This window comes from Parasteatoda tepidariorum, chromosome 1 (assembly GCF_982258835.1).
Source record: "Parasteatoda tepidariorum strain Cologne lab strain chromosome 1, Ptep-v5.0, whole genome shotgun sequence".
Taxonomy (NCBI): Eukaryota; Metazoa; Arthropoda; class Arachnida; order Araneae; family Theridiidae; genus Parasteatoda; species Parasteatoda tepidariorum.
In genome coordinates, this window is record NC_141755.1 from 69,369,853 (window position 1) to 69,391,429 (window position 21,577).

Genomic DNA, 21,577 nt, shown 5'->3' on the forward strand with positions numbered 1-21,577 from the left:
TTTACAGGAATTGTTAGGAATGTAGTTTCCTGGTAAATTAAGAAATGATTTAACTTTATTATAAATACAGACCCTTTGTTCGTATCCTGAGACGTTCAAATTAAGCAGACAGTACTGTCCCCTGAGGAAATTCTTCTCCACCTTAACAATGGTATTCACACATTCTGAATAGTATCCTATAAAATGAACGCTTCCTTCCAAAATGCCACTAGATGGTTTTCCACTAGCATCGAAAACTGCAAAAAATTAGAAATATCTCGTTATAGTATCAGTTTTCTATTTGTATACGAATAGAAATACCATGTATTCATAGTTCCTTGTACATAGTTTAAAAAAAGTTATACGTTTAAAATTTGATTCATACATTACAAAATAACTTTAAGAGTTGGAAAATAAAAGATATTCTAATTTTCTGAAAAAATATTAATCTCAAATTTGATTGTTATTTTTTGGTCAGTAAAAAACATTCGCTTTATGCTCTCACTAGTTCGAAACGACAATAAATTATTCATTGCAAATCTGACCAGTGAAAGATATTAGCCTAATAGTCGTTTCTTAAGGTAGAAATAATTATTTCTTGATTAGTATTTAAACTAATCTGTATCAAATTAAATAAAATCAATTGCGCATGTAGCAGATGTTTTTCAACCTATAAGAATTGTCAACAACAAAAATAATTATCTGTATCAAATTAAATAAAATCAATTCATGTAAAAGATGTTTTTCAACCAATAAGAATTGTAAAAAAAAATAATAATCTGTATCAAATTAAATAAAATCAATTGCGCATGTAGCAGATGTTTTTCAACCAATAAGAGTTGTCAAAAAAAAATTTTCCAAATGTAATTTCTTGTAAGTTTGAGGTCCGTAAAGTAATTGATGATTATAATATCTGTTACTTTATGATCAAAATAATAATAATGATATATATTCGATTTAAATGCAATCGTCATTTTCTGATAAATAATAATAGCTTAAAAATATCTAACTAAATTAAAAATGAAAATTTAAAAAAAGAGAAGAAGATGCTTGTTCGAAGAGAAACCACTGAAAGTTGTATCATTTCATAACAATTCTCATACGTGTTTTTCTGAACTTCTTCCTAAAACGTGCTTTTTAAACCATTTTTTTTTTTGTAACCCAGTTTCAGATTAAACCAGTTTTAATAATTTAAAACTAACTTACTATATTACCGAAACAACCTTGAAGCATTTAATTACTAACTTGAACATAACTTCGAAAATAAGGTCATGGACACTCTCGAGTTCGCTTTTCATAGTTAGATTATGTAATTAATTTGATGCAAAAAGTTTAAATTACCGCAATATGTTTATGTTACAATATAAATGATATCCGAACGGGTAACCAGTTGTTAATTTTCACTTTCAGCAGGTGGGTAGTTAGACATTAGTCCTTGGAACTGAAAAGCATTGTTTAAAAAAAAGGCGCAGAATGTGACTTAAATACTTGATTAACTCAATTCAAAGAAGTGTTGTTGAATTTGAAGAGATGGCCGGCCATGACTGTCTAGTAGAGCTTTTTGAACGCGTTCAGAGTTAATATTTTAATTATTTTATTTTTTGTAGTGGGTTCTTTATTTAACTGAGTCGCGAATCTTTATTGTTTGACAGCGCGCTATTTTTACAAGCACTGTTAATAGGGACTTAACCTTGACCTTGCTGAAATTTCCTGTCTCTTTATTCTCATTTGTCACTTTCAAGTTTATTTTGTTTAAGCTAACGCGTATTTTCGTTTGCTTACATTTCACCCACGTGCTTGCTTTCTATCAAATAATATAAAAGCATTTTTTTAAAAATATTTTTAAAAATTGAAAACTTCCTAAATGTAAAGCAGTTTTAAAAATTTTTGTTTTCGTTTCGAAATTCAGAAAGTTGCATAATTTTTTAAGGTGTTCTTTGAAGTACTTTCGTCAAGAAAAATAAAGAACACAGATACTATAGATACTTTAAACTTTCACCAATTACGAAAATAGCATATTATTCGTTCAAAAGCTTTATTTCCTATGACAACAAAGTGTTTGAATATCAGCTTTTTGTTTAATATTTTCTCAAGTGATTACAAAATTATACTTTTGAAATTACAGTTAATAAATTGAAAAATAATTAAAGTTCACATATTTAGACCATTTTGCTAAAATAAAAAAGTTGGCAAGTACGTAAACATTTTTAAAAACTTTTTTAAATTAAAAGCGAAAATTAAAAAAAAAAAAAATTGCCACTGAAACAAGGTTGTTACTTGCCGAGAAAATGAAGAAAAAACTGGCAGTAAATCTCCTTCATTTTTATATTTTTTTGAGGGGGGGGGAAGAAAATTATCTATGAATACGCTTCGTTTTCTTGAAAGTATATGATTTAATCCTTTGAAACAGAATTTTATATTTTTCATGAAATATATTTTTCATTCTTTTTTTAAAAAATTATTGTGTACTTATTTAGGGCCAGATATGTAAAAATATTATATTTAGCATTCTAATAATTTATGGTTATGAAATACAGCATATTTCGATTTTATGTTTTAGTACAAATATAATGACGATAATCTAACAGATTTTTTTCCGTAACTATTAGACTGTTTTTTATAATTAAAAGAAAAAATCCCAAATGTATTTTTGCAGCTGCCTCTTTCATATCATCATCATTTTCACTGTTTTTAATAAGTCGATATTTTTATTTATATATTAATTTTTTTGCACACATTTATTTCTGATCTTCAATTTCTATAGTTTATTCTGGCATCTTTTAAGTTTCCCTACTAAGTGACAGTGGCGTAGCGAGCTTAACTCGCGCCCGGGGCACAATATCCTTTTAGCGCCCCCCCCCATTCGAAAACCACATAATCTTATATGTAAAATATACTCTAAAATAATAAATAAATAAAGTAAAATAAATAAAGTCATAGACTCTAGCTAAGTTTTAAATTTGAGACAAAAAATGTAGTTGAGAGAAGAAGACTAGATTTTGAAATGTATATGATCATCTAGAATTAGTTCAAAAGACATCTATTATTTATTTTACATATTTATAAAGAAATATTTTAAAAACACGCAGTTTTAAAACAATAAAAGAATAAATATTTATTATCTCTAAGGAGATACATATATTTAATGATCATATGATTATAATACATTAATAAAACTAATTACTATGTCTAAATTTTCCATGCTTTTGATGAAGCAAATGTATCAATAATATCATCAAAATTGATCATTTAAACTTTTTCTCTTTCCATACTTAAAAATGCTAGGTCACTTAGGCGATCTGTCAAAATTAATTTTAATTTGCTGAATGAACGTTCGCAGCTAGCAATTGATACTGAGATAGTCAGGAGTATTTGAAATGCCGCTCTCAGATTTGGAGAAACATATTCTCCATTCGAGATTGATTATAAAAGTAAGAAATTCTAATGGAGTTTTAGGTTTAATTTCTTTTCTACTGCGGAGTAACATTTTGCTGTCACATATTTTGATAATAAGTTCGATTACATTGAAATCTGTATTATAAAATTCACCCAGATTTTTACAAATTTTTTCCAAGGTCGTTATCAACATTATCCTTGTTTAATAAATTTTCAACGTCCAGTAGAAATCCAATTTGAAATTAAGGTCACTTAATGGTGTACACATTTCTTGTTGGAGACAATCAAGAGTGCTTTTCATAACGCGAGAAATTTCACTTTCTGCGGAAAGACCACCATAGCCAAATCTCCAGGCACGTATTGTTGTATCCATATCCCATTTTTCACAAAGAGACTCTGCTTTTTCTATTGCCTCTTTACAGAGCTTGTCTCAAATTTCGGCTAGTTCAGTCGCTAATGATTCAAGATCATGGAACACTTCTTTAAAATTCATTCTAGGATCTTGTAATCTGAGCTGCACACGATCAATCCTTCTTAAGATTTCATACCAGAAATGAACTAAAGTTATAAAACTAAAGGTTAGTATATTTTGCAACAGAATTGTAGCTTCACTTCTGTTGTCACTTGTAGTGGTAGTGTGCTCTGCTAATTTTTCTATTAGTTCTTTTATATTCTCTAGCTCATAGATGATAACGATAACCGCTTGTATTCTGGCGCTCCATCGCGTTTCAGATGTGTGACCTGCCATCACGGCAGCATTATCGTAACATTGTGATCTGCAGTTTGTTAATGAAATTTCATCGTAATTTAATTTCTCTAAAATTGTATTTTCGATCGAGGCTGCATCTTTAGCATGTATTTCAATAAAACTCAAAAAAGATTCTTTGATGGAAACTTTTTTATTGATAAAATCAGCATCTACATACCTAGCGACTTGGGACATTTGTTCTTGATGAGAGATATCAGGAGTTGAATCAAACAAAAGTCCATAATATTTATTTCTTTTGATATCGTTTATTAGTTGATTTTGAACTGTAGATGCCAGAAGATGAATGAATTCATTTTGAATCTGTAGTGACAAATATGAGAACAGAACAACAAATTTTTCTGTTAACAAATTTTTTCATACTCTATTCACTTAATAATAGAATCGTCGAGTAGATGTAGTAAGCAATCTTATTTGATTTATTACTTACCAAGAATGCCTTGAACTTGAAAGGTAGTAACATAGTGAAATATGCAGTATAATTTATGCTGACATTAAACTTATATATAACATTTAATATTTATTAACATTTCATTTTTATTCTAAGCAGAGCTCGATGACAAGGACGTGAATTAAATATTGAAATATATTTAATATGAATATGAATTTAATATAATATTTAATATGAATTAAATATTAATTATTATGAATAATATTTATGAATTGACATTTATTATATTACACTGGCACTAAGTTAAAATATATTTTCCAGAAATCAATTATAATAAAAAAAAATTATTCAGCAATTTTTTGTTTTGCGGACCATTTGGCGCCCCTTTGTGAGTAGCGCCCGGGGCATGATGCCCCCCCTTGCCCACCCCTCGCTACGCCACTGCTAAGTGATGATGACTTGTTACACCAGGCTGGAGATGCGATAATTAGGCTGAGGGAGATCATTGAGATAAAGAGTAAGCACCTTAGTTCTATTTTAGAGTTCTGAAGAAGAATTTGCAGTTTGTGACAGGTCATCATTTAATTCCTTTGTGACCATATTTTACAATATTTTGTTTTGTAAAAAAAAAAAAAAGAAGAAGAAGAAAAAAACATATCTGTAAAGTTCTGCCTTTCTGATTTACAGTGATATCTTAAAGAAAATTCGTAATTCTAGAATTTTCCAAGCCGAATAGAGTTTTTTTTTTATGAAAAGCAGTACCTAATGTGAGGTGCTATAATTTGTTTGCTTTAAAATATATTCGTATATTGTTTTACTTGAATAACGAAACAATAGGAAAAATTTGAATTAAATTTCAATTTAAACTATCTTCGTGAAATTTTACATGTTAAGTGTTCATTCAATCCTGCGAGAGCATGTCATCGTCAATCAGCATTGTTTCAATGTATTTTTATTCTTATTTCGAATAAGTTTATTTTTATATATTCAATGCAAATGAAATTAAAATAACTACTTTCTTTTTTTAACAAAAACTGGGTGCCTGGGACGCGCAGCGGCCCCTAACCCATCCATCTTAAAAATATTATTACAGTGAATATAACATTTTGATTTATGTAACAGTGTGGTAACATAAAAATAACCATGATTAGAAATTTGTACAACTTGATCGATGTTAAAATAACTATCATCATCATCAACATTTATCTGGGCGCCTGGGGTCGTTAGCGACCTTTTTCCCATTCGTCTTGAGTTAAAAAAACTACTCAAAACAATTGGGTATAATATGAAAAAAACACAACTACTTCCACTTCGAAAATTTTACTAGGAATAACATTTACCTTTAAGTTTAATTAATAAACTGAGTTTTAAATATGTTTATTAAATTCATAAACCTAGATAAAACAACAAAATAAATTATTTCAAAAGAAACTAGACTTATACAATTCTAACCTGGTGAGTAGCGACTTTTAACAACACACTTTGTTTAATGTTTATTTGTTGCTAGAAATCAGGTTCGCAGAAAATGCTGTTTACTAGTTAAATTTAGTAGGAATAGCACGACCTGTGACGTAGGCTATAGTATACCCAATTAAAGGATATTGCTAGTCTTGTATAAAATAAATAACGGTAAAAGCAGAATTTTTTTTCTCCATAAAATGGAAAAAAAAAGAGTTTCAAATGCAAATTTTTCTTATTTTAAACTTCGCATCAGTATGCAAATTTTGAGTTAGACGTCGAAGACGATGCTTTCGACGCAACGAATTTGATTCGGCTTTTAACTTAATGCAAGACAAAGCGGAAAAGAATGATCGACATTCAGTAAGCGCTTTGTTTCGATGAATCGTCTCGCAACGAACTCATTTAACCGAATCAGATGTTTGGAGAGTTGCTGACGGTTAAAAGGGGGCCAAGGACACGCCGAAGTAGCAAAAGCCATTGGAGTTTCACAAAGTGTGACTTTCAGGATCTGGAACCGTTTTTTTTTTGGAGAGTGGAAATGCAGGCCGAAGGTCAGGACATGGATGTAGACGTGCAACAAGACCGTATTTAACACTAACGGCTCGGACACACCGACATATGAATGACGATGTTCTTCAACAACACTTTCGCTCTGCTACTGGCACCACAGTTTCGACACAAACTGTCCAAAACAGCCTCCATGCTGCAGATCTATATGCTCGTCATGTGTGTCACGTTAACAGCAAGGCAGCGTCGCGAGCGCAGAGAGTAGACAACAGAGCACGTGAACTGGAGGAGAAATGAGTGGCGAAGTATTATTTTCTCTGGCGTGTCCCATTTTTCTGTTCATCTTTATAATAGGCGAATTTTCATCTGGTGGGAACGTGGCAATAAAAACAATTGTACGTTTGTGCACGAAAGTGTAAGATTTGGCGGTGAGGGAGTAATGATCTAAGTTGGCATCTCTATTGATGGGTACACCCAGGGCCTAATTATCACCTAGGCCCAACAGGCATGGGCCTAGGGCCCACAATTTCAGAGGGGCCTCAAAACTTAGTAGAAAGTCTAATGAAAGGTGGACTAGCTTTGTGTTGGTTTAAGTATTAAATAAAAAGCAGTTTTACAACAAACAGTATTAAATAAAAATCAGTAACTTTTAGCAAAAATCACTGATTTCAATTGTTTTTGGCCAACAAACTATTTTCATTCTGATATAATATTGTTTTGTTGTTTTATATTTTGCTTTAGTTTATAGATACATAAACTTTATCTTAGAAAAATAATCTTCCATTGTCTGCTTAGAATGTTTCTCTTGAATCATGCAGTTCAATAGATTCTTTTTCATTATTTGGACTACTCTTGAGTAATTTAATATCAAAATATCTTGTTAGGGGCCCGGAAAATTTGGTGGCCCTTTGGCCTGAATTTGTTTTGATCGGTCCCTGTTAGCACCGATCTCCATATCTTTCGAAATGGAGTTCTGACCGGTCGCCGGTATAGGGATGAGATCCTGAGACCTATTGTAGTCCCTTACGCTGCAGAAATTAGAGATGATTTTATGTTAATATGCGACAATTTCAGGACACAACTTGGGGAATGCTTTTCTTTTAGAGGAATGAATCATATGAACGAATTGGCCAGCATGTTCTCCAAACATGAACCCAATCGAGCATGTTTGGGACATTCTAGGCGGAAGAATAGCTGAACGCCTACCACCTCCACAAACTCCCCAAGAACTGGAAAGAGCTCTTCTGAAGGAGTGGCACAGAATACCCCAGCCCTCATTAATAACCTCACTGACTCGATGGCTCAAAGGTGTTCAACGTTGCTGGCCATCCAGGGAATCCATATCCCCAACTAAAAGCGATTTTTTTAAGGAATCACCTTTTTTTCCTCATACGCACAAATTGTGTTTTTTTTTTTTCCTTTTGTACCCGAAAAGCTCAATAAAAAATCTTTTTTTTTCTTCTGCCGAACAAAGATCATTTTTATATCATATATTTTATCTACTTCTGTCGATAATGTATCAATCATTCAAACAATTCTCCAGGTGCAAGATCAACTCACAACCTCAATATCCTTCAATTGTTTTGAGCAATGTACATGAGTACGATTATACAATCATTATTTTCCTGAATTTCTCTTCCTTTTTTTCTTATAGTTATAGCAAATTACAGGGTTCCCGCGGTCCTTGAAAAGTTTAAAAAGCGGTGCCGAAAATTTATTTTTTGTGTAACCACCACTAAAAATTATGTTTCAAAGGAAGTATATGTGCAGGAAAATTTCAGCTTCTAAACCACTTAATAAATTGTTATATTAAAATGAGAAATATGTTTTAGTATAAACCTAAATTTGCTACCACTACTAAAACTTTTCAAGGACCGCGGGAACCCTGAATTAGAATTTTCTTTTCATTATGAAGTTTTAAATTAAATTTTTTTTCAATTTTAACACTATGTCATGATATATAGTGATTTATAGTCATGATTTATAGTCATGAATAATCGAAATCAATAATAAATAGTTAAATCATTAATAAATAGTTAAATTTCGAATTGAAATCAATAATAAATAGTTAAATTTTGACACAATTTTTAACAATCAGAAGGTAATTCATTTAATAAATTCCAATGAATAATTTAATTTCATCATAATCTTTAAACAATCACAAGATCATTTTTTCTTAATAAATCGAAAAGAATAATCTTATTCATTTTAATTTTAAAATAATTTTTTTAAACAATTACAAGGTCATTTCTCTTGAATAATCCAAATCAATATTTTATTTTTATCATGAATTTTAAACAATTACAAGGTAATTTCCTTTTAATAATCCGAATGAATATTTTATTTTTTTGAATTTTAAACAACTACAAGATAATTTCTTTTGAATAGTCCAAATGAATATTTTATTTCCAAGATGAATTTAAAACAATTACAAGATAATTTCTCCTGAATAATCTGAATGAATAATTTAGTTTTAACATCATTTTTAAACAGTCACAAGATGGGATTATTGAATTATTTAAATGAGTAATGATGAATATTCGGATAATATCGAAATACAATCTAATTCTTGCATAGTACAAATTATATGCAGTAAGAACATTTTATTTATATTCTTCCGTTAACTAATTAATCATTTTTACAAACTATTATATATATATATATATATATATATATATATATATATATATATATATATATATATATATATATATATATATATATATATATATATATATATATATATATAAAGTTATAAAGTTACAAATGCCCTTCTCTTTCGGACATAATAACATTCATTTTCGAAGAAAAATAAAATTTAAAAATGAACTTACTTTTCAACGCATTTGGATCACCAAAATTCGCTAAGTTCTGAATCTCTTTCATATGCAGACGACATTCTTCTGTTACATTTGAAACGGTTAAATAATTATATACATCATCTAAAAACGAAGCGTACGACGATGTCAAATTCTGAATCAGAGATTCTTTGAAATGAAAACTAGGTGAATGAGGCGGAAGGGCTTCCCCCAAAACAAACAACAAACAGGAAATCACCGCAGAGAACACCACTTTCGGATTCGATATCATTTTCACTTTTATTAGAGTATCGTTTTCTTTTTCTTCCCGCGTACTTAAAAAATGTTCACCTGCGGTATTCAAGTAGCTGGAGGAACAAATCGTTTAATGTAATGTTCGGAATCGTTTCCTTTTTATTTGTGAGATTTGCGTACGCCGGTGAATCAATTATAGTGGCATTCTACAAGGCCACAAGTTCGGTGACACAGTTAAAAAAGAATTGACTTTTATCATATAAAATGTTGACGTCGTGGTAGTAAAAAAATAAGGGAAGAGAAAAATGATTGCATAGGTGCTTTGTTGGCGAAATGCCATGGTTTGTGTTCAGGATAGTTAAACACGTGCTCAATTATGCAGTCAGATTATTTCGAGGGCGAATGGAACAGATAAGTTATAGATTTTACCTATCTATAGCGAGCATTGTAGCTATCTATTTCGAGATCTATATCAGATAATATAGTTAATTCCATCTTCGAATAAGTAAGAAAAAGTTAACGCAGACGATATATTACATTCTTTGTTGTTAGGAAATAAATAATGTTTTATAACATAGTTACGATTTAGAATTACGTTTTATTGCAGAAGTACCTCATAATATTTTCATTCCGTTTTTAGTTATTTTTATTTCCTCGTTTTAACAGCAAATGTTAAGTTTTTAATCATCAAACTTTCACCCAAGGTTTTTTTTAAAAAAATTCATAAAAAAAATTCTCTTTCGCCAATTTTGGAAGATGACAAGATGCTTTTATAGATGTTAAGAAATGATGATTTATAATTTATTACAGTTTTTTTTTCAGTCAGAATGTCTCATAATATTTTCATAATGTTTTCAAGTATTTTATTTCCGTATATTAACAGCAAATGTGAGGGTTTTAATCATCAAACATACACACTTTTTTTTTTTTAACTAAGTGGAGAAATAAGGTATTGGTATATAGTAGTATTAAAATATAATTTTAAACTTACAATAAAAGTTTCTTTATTCAAGACAAGAATGCTAGGCTCTTCAAAGTTTTTGAAAAATATAGTACTGGTAGTATAACGTCTTATTTTTACTACTACATCATAAGAAGTAAACTGTTTATTAATAATTAAAACATGCATCTTTTGACATCCATAAAACATGCATGCAAAACATGCATCTTAACTATTTATTTTTTTCATATTTATTTTTCCCCTGCTATAATTAGTAAGGACAGATAGTACATAGAATGAATGAACATCTGTGCCTTGTCCGGGATTCGAACCCAGAACCTTACCGATGCAAGGCCAGTTCCCCGACCCCTACATAGTCCGGGTGTCATAAATAAATATATATATATATATACATTTTTTCTCTCCAATGCCCACCTGTGTAACATCCGTCACTTCAGGCATTTTGTTGACCTCTCTTTCAGGGGCACCATATTAGGTGGGCCAACATCGCTCCTACAGTGAGGACAGATAGTACATAGAAGGAAAGAACATCCATGCCTTGCCTGGGATTCGAACCCAGAACCTTTCTGATGCAAGGGCAGTTCCTTGCCCCCTACACAGGCCAGTCGGCTCTCATAAATAAATATAAAAGCATACATTTTGCTACCGTTGACGAAAAAGACGTAAAATATTTGGTAGAGTTGGCAAATAAGAGAATTACCCTAAATATTTAAAAAGCATAACATTTAATTCCAAAAGCATAAAATTTGTGAAATATTTTTTTTTTTCAATTTATTAAATATCACAAGAACGTTTAGGATTAGAAATTGTTTTACAGAAATTGTGAAATAGTGCAATATTTGAAATATGCGTAAAATTTAAAAGTAAATGTTTATTTCCTGTAAAAAAATGTTAAATTATATATTTTAACGCCGGGAGGGAGAAACGTTTCTTTTTCGAAAATGTGAGATATTTTCAATAATTCAATCGAAATCAAAAACGTTCAAATGTGATAAATTAAATTTGTGATATGTAATAATTTAAATAATTTTCATAATAGTAATGGGAGAAGTACTTTTTTTTTTTTTGGTTTCCAATAAGTGTTAATATTCGTTTAAACAGTTTTCATTCGATCAACCGAGTTCAATTAACCGGAGTCGAATAAGTTTTTTCGGCTGCGACTCAACAGTCCTGATCATGTGACTTGTCTAAAAAACTCGAAAAAGATGAAAACTTCAATACTTAATCTATTTCAGTAAATTATCTATGAAATCGTATCGTCATTACCAAATACAGATAACGATTTTACCTTCAACTCGTTCGCTGACTTCTTTCCAAACTGTTAGTTTACGGATGTATAATATGACAGTTTAACTTTCATTAACCCGTAGCTTTTGTTTCATTTTGAACAAGCAATTTTCGAGTAATAGATAATTATTATTTTTGTGAAAATACTTTGAAGGCCACGGTAGTTTTCATCTCTTATGAGGAAGTCAAGAATGATCAACATTTTGAAGGGTATTGACATTTTATCATTTTGTAATATTGTGAGAATAGAGACAGCTTTTTTTTATTATTTATGTTTAACATCGAATCAATTTTAGAGAGGTCATTTACCCCTTCAGTTTTCATTTTTACTAACTTTATGTGTAAAAATAAGTATATCTTTAGTATTTTTTTAGATAAAGAACACACGTTTTATTTCATTTTATAACCGTAGTTGAGAAGTAGACTCTTTTTGGGTTTAACGACCATCAACTTCGTAGTCTTGAAATTATGAGCAGAGCCCAGAAGACAAAGGATTTCTTAGATCAAACGTCGGGACAAAATAGCCTCTACGATGGAACAAACCCGCACTTGCGTAACATAAAACTACAAAAAAAGCTCCCACGTTTAGGCAAATGGCAAGAGGAATCAAACCATACCCTTATTTAATGTCATCACTGTGGTCAGTGCGAGTCTGGAGCAGAATTCGTATCGACCAACTATAGTTGGGATTCGATCCCGTGTCGCCTTTCTATCGCGGTTCAAGGTTACATGTTTGCATTCTTGTACAAGCGAAAATATGAATTTTTATCCATGATCTGCTGATATTTTTGCTGAGATTGAGGATGATTTTTACGTCGACGCTTTTATCGGTGTAAGTCAGGAGCAGAATTTGTATCAACCAGTCATCGTTGGAATTTGAACCTGGGTCACCCTGTTGGAAGGCGAGACCTGAGCAGCAGCGGTTCAAGAAAACATGTTTAATTTAACATAACAGTTTATTATAATTTTATTGCAGTTTTATTGCACACCTATGGTTTTCCTAAATTGTATTTAAATTCTTTTACGCTCCCTCTTTTTTTTTCTCTGAAAAATAAATGTTTACTGCTTTATTATTCATTTATTTCCTTTTTATCCGTACATGAATTTGTCTCTTTATTTTTTTACTACTAATTTTCATTCCATTGCTTCATGAATAAATGAAATTTATTTATTTTTTCCCACGAATTTCCAGTCTAATGTTTCATGAATAAATAAAATGTGTCAATTGTTTGCCATGGATTTCAATTCCGTTGTTTTATTTATGAAGTAAATTCATCCACCCTCCCCCCTTAAACTTCCATGCCATTCTGCGCTTATTCAAATTCTCACAAATTTGTTAAACGGCTTTTTCGCAGATATATTTTTAAGCTGATACAAGTTCACTAATTAACTCACTACTTAACACACAGTAACTCGACGTGGCATGGACTCAACGAGTAGTTCGAAGTCTTTTGCAGGACTATTCAACCATGCAGCTTCAATAGATGTCCTTAATTGCGAAAGTATTGCGGGTGCAGGATTTTGTACACGAACTAACCTCTCGATTTTATCCCATAAATGTTAGATGGGATTCATGTCGGACGATCTGGTTGGCCCAATCATTCACTGGAATTGACCAGAATATACTTCAAACTAGGTTCGGTGACAAGGCGCATTATCATCCACTTGTTTGGGTATATGAAGTTCAGGAATGGCTAAAAGTGGTTTGCAAGTGGCTGAACAGAACTATTTTCAGTCAACGATTGGTGCATTCAGACCATAGAACCCAGTTCGTGCCATGAAAAAGCAACCCACTCTATTATGGAATCGCCATCAGATTGTACAGTTACTTGTTGATAACTTGTCTCTCGTGGCTTCGTGGGGTCTGCGTCACACTCGGATTCTCTCATGAGCTCTAGCCAGCTGAAATCGTGACTCATCTGACCTGGTTACATTTTTCCAGTCGCTTAAGATCCAACTAATATGTTCACGAGCCCAGGAGAGGCGATGAACGTGATGCTGTGTTATTAGTAAAAGCACTCGAGTCGGTTTTCTGCGACCATATCCCATAAAGCCAAATTTTGCAGCACTGTCCTAACGGACTCGCCCATTCACGTCAAAGAACATTGATACTTGCGGTTATTTCACACACTGTTATTTATCTGTTAACACACGTCACTACTCACACGTCGGTGGTCTCAGTCATCCATGGTGGGAGGTTATGCCTGAAATTGGGTATTCGTGTTACACTTTTGACACTGTAGATTTAGGAATGTTGAATTGCTCCAATGTTGATGCTCCAACTATCATTTCACATTCAAAGTCTGTTAATTCTCGTTGTGTCGTTGTCATAATCGCATTAGAAATATTCTCGGACGTACAACTTGAACATCAGAGTGCATGATCCATATATACATTTTCAATGCGATACTACTGCCATCTGTATATTTGCATATTCCTATCCATGACTTTTATCATTTCAGTGTATACTAATTTAATCAATGTATGATTTTTGTTTTATTATCATAAAAGTAACTTTACTGATGTGTATAATATCTTACTGTAATTATAGACTTTAATATTACTAAACAACAAAGATTGTGGCGGCTGCTGTTCATAAAGTAGTGTAAAAGAACATTTAAGTGTTTCACTGTACTTGAAAATATTATTGGTTTTTTTATGTAGTGGAACACCACTTGGTGTAAAATAGTTGCTATTTTTTTGGTGTTCAGATACAGGGACATTTTTTACACTGTACTTTAAATTGTATCGTAAAAATAATATCATATCTTATTGTTATAATAAATTTTAGTGTTGCTGGTCAACAAAAATGAGACAACTACTTTAAACTAAAATCAGTAAAACAGAATATTCGTGGTGTTTTACTGCATTAAGCACAAAAGAATTGATTGCTGCGAAACAGAACGTTTCGAACCCGTTAACGTTCTTTTCCTTGTTATTTGAGGTCTTCTCTTATAGATACTGAATTTTAAAACAAATTACCAAGCATGCAAAACATTCCAATATAATTGCAATGCTAATAATTAATATGGTTGGTACATATTAATTTTGAACTTTAAATTATCCAATATAATATTATTACTTTGCACACATCCACTTTCGGGCCATATCCAGGGTAACTAACTAATCAGACGCTCTTTAATACTGCAGTCGGAACGCGCAATTAAAAAGAACCCTCTATTTAGGCTTTTGCTTTCATATTTTGTAATCTGGCAATCTTACTAAGAAAATTATTTAAATCATTCTTGAAAGATTCCGGTATGTAAGTTCATTTGAATTCCTTTCTCGCCTTTAGAGATTTCGTTTTGTGTTCTGTTTAGTATTTTCTTTGCATTTTATTTTCTGTTTTTTGCTTGATATATTTTATTTTGTATATATTTTTTACTTAATGTGTTCTATTTTCGTTTACATTTTTTGTTTGAGTGCTCCTAACACTATCGTATTGATATATTTTGCTTTGGCTATATTGATTCAATATTAGAAAGCACTTCTTTTTGCGGATATAATCGCGTGAGCTGATGAAGAGATTATATCTTTTCATTATTTTGTTTTCCAGATTTTTAATTTTTCTAAAAAAAATAAATTAAAAAAAAATTTGAATGTTTTTAAAAATATTTTATTTTAATAACTTTTATTCTTTTCTTTTCATTAATATTTAAAATTTTCCATGTTTTCTCGACATTTTTTAAAAACACTCCGCTCCGCTCACCAACCCCTCTGTACCGTTACCCCTTTGGCTGTGATCTCAAAATTTAAATTTAGTAACGGTTACCCAGGTTATTTAGTAGACAAATATCTAATGAATTACAGAAAACTTTTAACATTTAAAACTCATTTTTATTGCACCTCTAAATCTTCAAAAACATATTTTCACACATTTCCAACTGCTAACATGGGAATAAACATTTATACATTAATTAAAACAAAAATGCAACCTTAAAACACTCAAGCATAACCTTCAATTTCTACAGTTCAAAAAAAGACATTTAAAAAATAAAAACTGCCTTTAACATTACTAAAAACACAGACTTGGTTTATGATATCTATAAATCACACTTAAATACTGATTGTTCTCCTACACAAAAAAACACCATAACAGTTCTGAATTTACGGTAAATGATTCCTCGAAAATCTTAACGAAATAAAATCTAAAGTTTTATAAGTACCCTACGGAATTTACTGCTTTCACTCTGGAACCGCCCACCGGAAAGGTAGATGAACTCATGGACAAACTCCTCGGCTAGGATCTCGAAATTTCTCCAGCTATTCTAATTTCAAGCGACTTAGGCATGTAGAAGGGGGACACCGGACGTCCAGCATAGATTCCTTCGGACTTGGCCCATCGTCTCAAAGATATCGGCTTTTGGCTAATCCCGGCAGTCCTTCCCGCTAGAGACTTCAGTTTAGCTTTCCCTAAGGTTACGATCCACCATCTCCGAGATACTGTCACGAACCACTCCTTCAGCGGACAAACTCCGTATCCCCAGGATACTGCTCTGGTTAACTGCTTACTACTGGTACTGCAACTGCTTTTAGCCACATTCGTTGCTTCTCTTTTATCCTCCCTTCAACAAGGCGAAAGAATCTAGACTGACCTGTTTACCACGTCCAGAGTCATCCCGCATCCGGCGGACGTCAGAACCAAAAAAAAAAGTTCCCTGAGAAAAAACAGTCATAAATCCACCAATACCCTATACAAGTTATAATACCATCCTCAATAAATATTAATAAATTTAGTTACATAGATTTCACCCCAAAAATCCCTTTTTAAAAGACTAATTCAAAATTTCTAAAGAAAATATCATTATGATTGAATTTAAACTTTACCATAGTGGTGCCATCTACAGACAAATAATCTATCTTTAAAAGTATTGAAAAAAAAATCTATAATAAATTTCAATTTATTACACCTCATAATTGCTGCGCAATTACATTTTTGTTTGCTTCGCGAACAAAATTAAAGTCGTCTTCCTGGAGATTAGCTAGCAATTTTTCTGCACCAACATCACATAGAGAGAATATGATAGGAATGTAAAATGTCAGAGGTGCTTGTTATCAGGATTATAAACTTATATAAAGCAATTTTAATACAAACAATATTATAAACTTATATAAATTTGAGCAAATTTGTGATTTTGATTATTTGGAGGAATCAAACTTGTTGTCGCAGTAACAGTGACATCACCTTTAAAAGTAAGACAACTGATACCTTTAAAAGAAATTTCATGAGATGGGCAAAAAGCTGCCATCTCAAATGCAGAGTTGTACGATCGAACATTCTGTTTAAAGTTAATTGCATCAGAATGGCTACCAAGTAAAAGATCTTTTAATACTTCTGGATATTCCATATTGGCGAGCTCAACTTTGCCATGATGGCAGCAATTAAATTTCGTTCTGCCATGCTCTGCTGGAAACGAAAGAGCACCACAATTTACGCATTCATTACTTAATGTTCCAACGGAAAAAGGGGGTATAATGTCTGATAAAGACTCACCAAGGTATTCGTTTTCATTTAAACGTCTTGACTCTTCAATGTTTCTTTGCCGCGCATTCCGCAGTCGCGTATTGATAGTACTACGATTATTTTCCAGGTAATTTTGTGCCGCTAAATTATGTTCAACTGTATGTCGCTGTTGATATAGCCTAAGATATTCACGGCGATCCATTTTTTATAAAAGATATAAGTATTTTAAAGTAAACTCTGTTCAATATATTTTGATAATTTGGAATGTAGATAGTTTTTTGAGAGAGTGTTGATTCGTGCTTCCAATAACTCTACCCAATTTATCAAAGCTATTAAAATATATTGGAGTTCTAAAATCTTCCTTTTTATAAACGTAATAGTAGTGTTTTCTTAATTGTTTGATTCGAAGTCGTCTGAGTTTTATTTGAGGTCAATTTGTATTTAGTATTTTTTGGCAGCATTATTAAAAATTAATACCTTTTCACACACATGCGTTCTCAATTTTGATTGGCTGTTTTGTGCGTTACTAACCAGAAGTCTTCTGTGATTGGCTATGTGTTATCTTTCCATTCTCTTCTTATATGCCACCATTTTGGCTGTCAAGATACATTGAAACTTTTTACTGTGTAAAAATACTACAGAAAAATAAATATACATATTTTCAATATAAAAAATAGTTTTTTATTTTCAATTTTGACAAAAATTTACTAAATGTTGGACATGGAACTGTGTTCTTCTTAATGGTCTCCATCATTAAATTATCTAACTTTACCTGAAAAATGAATCAAAATACAATGTATGATATATTGTCATTAACCCATCGTTATTATAGTTATAGCTACCAACGTTCACCTTTTTCACGAAATATTATACCCTTTGTTAGCAAATTATGTTTTATTATATTATATGTTTCATTAAGTGTTTTATTCTTGATTTGATGAAATGTTTTAAAAGGATTTTAACTACTTTTATGTTTCATTTAATTAAATTTTGATTATTAATGAACTTCTGGTAAAAATTAAACAAAATAACCAAAGATTCTAAAAGCGTTAGTTTTTAATTGTCTGCCATTCTATAAAATATTATGCAAGGGCTAGGTAATTAGCAACCCTGTTATCATATGATACTAATATTTGAATATCTTTGACTACCACTAGGAGAAATCTTTTTTGTAAAGAGCAAAAGTTGGCAGGTATGTATTACAAATAAAGTTAACTTTAGAGAATAAATTTTTAAACAACAGTTAAATATTGTAAAAATATAAACATTTACTAATTTTTAAATTAAAAAAAAGTATATTCTAAATGTATTAAATATTCAAGTTTTAAAATGTTCTTACCAATATTTTAGGGATCAGTGCTTTTAGCTTTGTTAGCTTCCTCTGCAAGCCAGTTGGACCTCTAAGGAAATTTCGAAAAAAAAGTTTATGTCTCAGCCTAACAGTAGAAAAAAAGATTTAATTTTCATGGAATTAGTTTTTCTTTATTTTTTGTTAGTATGCTTTAAATAATGTAAAAGCTCAAAGTTTCTTTTTAACTTTGGGCTTAAAATTCAGATAATTTAAAAACAAATTTAAAAAAATTAATATAATTTCCTAAATACTATTTTCACTGATACCAAACTAGTCTCACTATATTAGAGATGAGTTCGAGCTAACTTTTTTGGCTTTTGGCTCACTTTCGAATTAAGTCAGTATCAGTGACTTAATTCGACTGTGAGCACTCCCTACTGTCTATAACTTAATCAGCATTAAATACAGAATTCAATTCATTTTTAGCATTATATATAGTGATTTAATTACAGCATTAAATTTAGCTAATCAATTATAGCATTAAATACAGAATGCGATTCAACTGGCTAATGATAAATAATGAAAGAACTCTGGAAACAAAAATAACCTTCATCGATCTATGTAATGATGATGATAAATTTTAATTATCTAAAATTCTTAGCAAAGCCGAATAGTTATTGTAGTAATATTTTATTTACGTCATGCTAGAACTGCGCAATGGGCTATGGCGACGGTCTAAGAAACATACCTGAAGATGATCCGAAGACATACATGTCATCACAATTTTGATCCTCTGCAGAGAGCTTGGCTCCCCACTTTCGAAGCCCGATAATCTGCTCACGAATTTTAGCATTTTACGATAGAACACTTTAACAAGGACTGATACCGCGTACTCTCGGCCCTTTCAGAGGCTGATCAAAGTGGTTACTCATCCGCTATCTGACTGCAGCCAGTGATTCTTAAATTCGCTGGTCTATTATCCGTGTCTTATGATCAATCCACTACGAGACAATAAAACTTAATGGTGATAGATAATTGAGTTCGAATTTCATATTCACAGCCGCCAGTCCGGAAGTCCAAGCGTCTTATCATATTATTGGTAGTGAATTAACAATTTAGATAAGCTTAATCTGTTTAATATTGCCCCATTTGTTTATTATTGCATTTAATTTGTACTCTCGGTTCCTTCAAAGGCTGATCAAGGTGCTTACTGACACGCTCACTGACTGCAGCCAGTGATTCTTGACTTCGCTGGTCTATTATCCGTGTTTTATGATCAATCCACTAAGGGACAATAAAATCTAATGGTGATAGATAATTGAGTTTGAATTCCATACTCGTAGTGGCCAGTCCGGAAGTCCAAGGTTCTTATCATATTCTTGGTAGTGAATTGACAATTTAGATAAGCTTAATTTGTTTAATATTGCCTCATTTGCTTATTATTGCATTTAATTTGTACTTTCGGTCCCTTCAAAGGCTGATCAAAGTGGTTACTCACCCGCTCTCTGACTGCAGCCAGTGATTCTTGACTTCTCTGGTCTATTATCCGCGTCTAATGATCAATCCACTATGGGACAATAAAACTTAATGGTGATAGATAATTGAGTTCGAATTCCATACTCATAGCGGCCAATCCGGAAGTCCAAGCTTCTTATCATATTCTTGGTAGTGAATTAACAATTTAGATAAGCTTAATTTGTTTAATATTGCATCATTTGTTTATTATTACATTTAATTTGTACTTTCGGTCCCTTCAAAGGGTGACCAAAGTGGTTACTCACCCTCTCCCTGACTGCTGCCAGTGATTCTTGTCTTCGCTGGTCTATTATCCGTGTCTTATCAATTCACTATGGGACAATAAAACCTAATGGTGATAGATAATTGAGTTCGAATTCCATACTCATAGCGGCCAATCCGGAAGTCTAAGCTTCTTATCATATTCTTAGTAGTGAATTAACAATTTAGATAAGCTTAATTTGTTTAATATTGCAAAATTTAAAAACTAACTGCACGCTTAGACAGAGATGTTATATAATATTGCATAACTTCTAGCATATAATTTAAAAATATCTACAGAATGCTATTTAGTACCCATTAATAACGAAGCTCCTCTTGACAAGGGACCTTAATTGTATAATATGGTGAACTCAAATTTTCGGTTTAATCCGAAATAATTTTTAAGAATTAAGTATTTAAGTGAACAGTCTTTATTGCTTTTGACAGGGTCGTAAAAATAGGAGACTTGATGCTTTTTGGCTTAATAAATTTCTACTTAAAGTTATCAATAAATTTTTTATTTTACTACCACTGAGAAAAAAAGTCGACCTGAAAGTGAGAATGTTAGAAGCCATGTAAACGTAAAAGCTTATTTACGTCACATTAACAAATAAATAACGCGTGAAGATAACTGGGAAAACATATAAAATAATGTGGACTAAATACTAATCAACCGTCTCGTGAAATAGTAATCTTTAGAAAACTTTTTATTAAGTCATGTAAGAAGTTTAGAAGTTGTTCGCCTTTTACACATCTGTGAGAAATATTGGACAGTTCTTATAGTGTCACAATTAGAGAAACAAAACACCTTTTATTACATACTTAATGCTATTCCAGACACACAGTATTATTATTTATGTTTCAAACTTAATTTAAAGCTCAATGCGTTTTCAGAGCTAAATTGGTAGGCTAAAGAAGGAAATATCTACTTGGTTTGAACATCTATGTACTGCAAACAAAATAAACGTGCTATCTTTAATAACTTTTGAGCTACCAATTAGATTTTTATTCAGTTAGTTGTTAGGCTATTAGAGAACTTAACAACTAACTGAAGGTGTATTTTGTATGGTGACTTCCTGATTTTGCAAAGCGTTACTGTTCCATCTTACTCTAAAGCTATTTGAGCTTCTCAGCACAGGTGAGAAAATTTCTTGTTAAGTGTTGTGTTGTTAAGGGATAGAAAATAAGGTTAGCGTTACGGCTAGGAAACACCTAGCAAAACCTGTCTAATATTTCAAAGAAATC

At 31.5% G+C, this 21,577-nt stretch overlaps 2 protein-coding genes across 3 annotated transcripts in view; both read right to left on the reverse strand.

The window, feature by feature from the left end:
- LOC107444483 (nose resistant to fluoxetine protein 6) overlaps positions 1-9,763 on the reverse strand; it is a 48,221-nt gene extending 38,458 nt beyond the window's left edge. Inside the window, exons 1-2 of the mRNA XM_043056079.3 lie at positions 9,335-9,763; positions 73-236 (exon numbers count right to left, since the gene is read on the reverse strand). Of these exons, the coding sequence (XP_042912013.2) occupies positions 73-236; positions 9,335-9,590 (420 nt within the window). The 5' untranslated portion in view covers positions 9,591-9,763. The remainder of the gene's footprint in view (positions 1-72; positions 237-9,334) is intronic.
- An 8,160-nt stretch (positions 9,764-17,923) lies between these two features.
- The window catches only part of LOC122272401 (uncharacterized), a 32,521-nt gene continuing 28,867 nt past the window's right edge, over positions 17,924-21,577 (reverse strand). For both annotated transcript variants that reach the window (XM_043056080.3, XM_043056081.3), the window contains exons 7-8: positions 18,605-18,665; positions 17,924-18,037 (exon numbers count right to left, since the gene is read on the reverse strand). In XM_043056080.3, the coding sequence (XP_042912014.2) occupies positions 18,612-18,665 (54 nt within the window). In that variant the 3' untranslated portion in view covers positions 17,924-18,037; positions 18,605-18,611. The remainder of the gene's footprint in view (positions 18,038-18,604; positions 18,666-21,577) is intronic.